At 35.6% G+C, this 3,158-nt stretch overlaps 1 protein-coding gene across 2 annotated transcripts; it reads right to left on the bottom strand.

Moving 5' to 3' along the window:
* Positions 1-1,156: 1,156 nt before the first annotated feature.
* LOC306869334 (uncharacterized protein) lies at positions 1,157-2,604 on the bottom strand. 2 transcript variants are annotated; one of them, XR_013784161.1, is made up of 3 exons: positions 2,504-2,601; positions 1,746-2,380; positions 1,412-1,549 (listed from the first exon to the last, which is right to left on the bottom strand). XR_013784161.1 is itself a non-coding variant. In XM_079416044.1 (2 exons), exon 2 carries the CDS (start codon positions 2,378-2,380, stop codon positions 1,910-1,912), a length of 471 nt encoding a protein of 156 aa, XP_079272170.1. In that variant the 5' UTR covers positions 2,504-2,604; the 3' UTR covers positions 1,157-1,909. The 2 variants fall into 2 exon arrangements, 1 of the variants encoding a protein (XP_079272170.1); XM_079416044.1 differs by having other exon boundaries at positions 1,157-2,380; positions 2,504-2,604.
* Positions 2,605-3,158: the final 554 nt, after the last annotated feature.

Raw genomic sequence — 3,158 nt, 5'->3', positions numbered from 1 at the left:
ATATTTAGGTCCTAGGCCATTGAGTGACTTATAAACGAGTAAAAGTACTTTAAAATCAATCCTAAATGTAACTGGAAGCCAGTGTAAGGACCTGAGGACTGGTGTGATATGCTCAGATTTTCTGGTTCTAGTCAGAATCCTGGCAGCAGCGTTCTGGATGAGCTGCAGTTGTCTAATGGTCTTCTTGGGAAGGCCGGTGAGGAGACCATTGCAGTAATCCACCCTGCTGGTGATAAAGGCATGAACAAGTTTCTCCAAGTCTTGACTGGAAACAAAACATCTAATTCTTGCAATGTTTTTGAGATGATAGTATGCTGATTTAGTTACTGCTTTGACATGACTACTGAAACTAAGGTCTGTCTCCACAATCACCCCAAGATTTCTGACTTGATTTTTAGTTGTTTGACCCCTAGAGTCAAGGTATGCATTCACCTTGAGAATTTCATCTTTGTTTCCAAATGCAATGATTTCAGTTTTCTCCTTGTTTAACTGAAGAAAGTTCTGGCACATCCAACTGTTAGTTCTGGCACATCCAACTGTTAAACATACTGTCCAACTGTATTCATCAAAATGAATTAAAACAGTGAAATGCAAACTCAGAATATGACGCAAACCTGCAATAATTAAATATGTTAAACAACACAAATGTATCTAATCCCATTTTATTAACCAATGTCTTTGCTGCTGACCTTTGATGATCCAGTTCAACCATACTAATAAGCAAAAATGACTTTAGATAAACTAACAATTGTGCTTCATTGTGTTTTATTGCTGAAGAGTGTTGAACCTTCTTCTCCTGTGTTCTACTTTACAGACGTGAATTTACTTTTCCTTCAGCCTGAGGTTTATTCATTACACTTTTTGGTGTGAAAGGGCTTTTACATTTGCTATAATTAGAATTTATTATATTAAAAACAATCAAGCCCTGCTCATATTTAAAAAGTAACGCAAAAGTAACGCAACCCATTACTTTCCATAAAAAGTAGTTAAGTAACATAATTAGTTACTTTTTTAGGGAGTAATGCAATATTGTAATGCATTACTTTTAAAAGTAACTTTCCCCAAAACTGTTCTTAACAAGGGGGCCTCAAGTATTAACATGAGCTAAAAATAAAGATATTTCTTATCTTGTTTTATTTTTATTTATTTCTTCTTTGAAGAATCGGGGATCCATTTTGGAAAACCTGGATATATGAGGTATCCTAAATGAGAAAGATTGATTTATAGACCTGGACGTCATGTGAATTAATAAAATTCCACTTTCAGTATATAAAAAATTAAAATTTAGTCTATTAGTTATGGCATGCTTTTTTGCGAAATTGTGAGTTAAAAAAAATTCTCTAAATATTCAGTATATCACAAAAACTTAACCACTGAACTACAAAAAAGTCAATACTGAAACTTTCTTCTTGGGAATGATTGGAGCATTTATTATTTTAGTCACAGTTAAACATCATTCATAATGCTAAAAGATACACTTATATAAAATGCAGATAAATACAATGGAATTAGCCTACATGAAGACTCTTATACTTTATTTTAAGGTGTCCTTGTTACAGTGCAATACACATTTAAGTAGGCCACTGAGTAATATGAATTAACTACATGTACTTTATAGGCTATATGACAAGGGTTAGGATTAAGGTTTGTCTTAGGGTTACTTGCATGTAATTATACTTTATTATTATTATAATAGTAAGTACATGTAGCCTAACATGTGTAACAAGGACACCTGAAAGTGTTACCCTGAAGACATCTGTAGGTAAATGCAATGGAATTATATTAGTTTTGACATTATAAAAAAAAAACACATTTCGAGTATAATAGGCATATAGCCTATTTACATCACTTAACACATATAACGACAACACTTTTTAGTCCTTTTTTCTTTTTTCATTAATTTAACCGATCAGCCTCCTCGCAGACGGAGGGTCATGTGAATAGTGCTTCCTAAGGCGATGTCGTATTCCTGCAACTTTCTGCCAGACTCCAGCTGTCTTCCGTTGAAAATCAGTCTCTGCTGGTCCACAGGGACTCTCTCTTTACGGTAGATCTTAGCCTGGAGCTGATCTACGGTCTCGTTGACATCAACTTCATACGTTCCGGTCTGGCCCTTCTCATTCCTGACGAACACTTGGAAAGGTCCAGGGTTGGTGATGAGCAGGCTGACCACTGATCCAGAGTGCAGTCCGTAACTGCTGAGGGGTCTAGAATCATCCTCAAGGCTGATACGGGTACCGTTATCGGCAGACAGCTTCTGTTTGTTAGGAGGCTCTCCGAAGTGATGATGAATGAGCTTCTTGAGTTCGCCAACTGTGGCTTCAACACTCACTTTCAGAAGCTTCACATCTCCGCCCAGAAGTCTAATTGTCAGCTCCATCTATTAAAATAAGATAAAATATAAAATAATTAAAATTTGACAACTACAGCATAATTTAGTTACTTAAAACTGGAGATTAGAGTTAATATTACTGCTCAATGTGTTCATAGTTGTGCGGCTTACCTGTCTGGTTGTTCAAATGCTTTGTTGAATATGGCTTTCGTTGGATGTTTTCTTCAATAAGTCTTATAAGTCGCACCGAAATCAAATAATGTGCCTCTGGTAACACTGAGCAAGGGCAGGCATTTATAAAGCGTCAGCTCAAGCCCCGCCTCAAAACAATGTTTCGTTTCCAAAAACTTGCTCAGTCACTTTCGGTTTCCATTCTCACCAAATCGCTGATGTTAGTCCTGAGAAATCATTGATCAAGAGGATGTTCAGCCCAAATAAACAATTCAGAAATGGGTCATTCTACAGAAACGTCCACTTTTATTGGTATGACATGTCTTAAAATGTATTTATTCTTCTAACATTTAAACTTAGACCACATTATTAGATTACATGACTTTATGAATACATATAAATGACAGTTTATTTCCTCCGGTTTCACAGACAAGGCTTAAGCCTAGTCCTGGACTAAAATGTAAGTCTGAGAAGTTTCAAATGAAAGAAACTTGCACTGACTGATCTTAAAATAAATCATTGCCTTTGTTTTGTCTCAAGATACACACCAGTAGCCTAATGTTTTTATTCTAAGGCACGTTTACAAAAAGTACTTAAATGTCCTAATTGAACTATGATAGTTATGATATGATATGCACTGTCTGTTTACTCATTT

Source organism: Barbus barbus (genome assembly GCF_936440315.1).
Source record: "Barbus barbus genome assembly, chromosome: 5".
Taxonomy (NCBI): domain Eukaryota; kingdom Metazoa; phylum Chordata; class Actinopteri; order Cypriniformes; family Cyprinidae; genus Barbus; species Barbus barbus.
Note: the sequence above shows the minus strand (reverse complement) of the source record. Positions and strands in the feature narration are given on the sequence as shown.

What these genes read in the sequence shown, in the direction of transcription:
- LOC306869334 (XM_079416044.1), bottom strand. Translation starts at nt 2,380, where the DNA reads ATGGAGCTGACAATTAGACTTCTGGGCGGAGATGTGAAGCTTCTGAAA.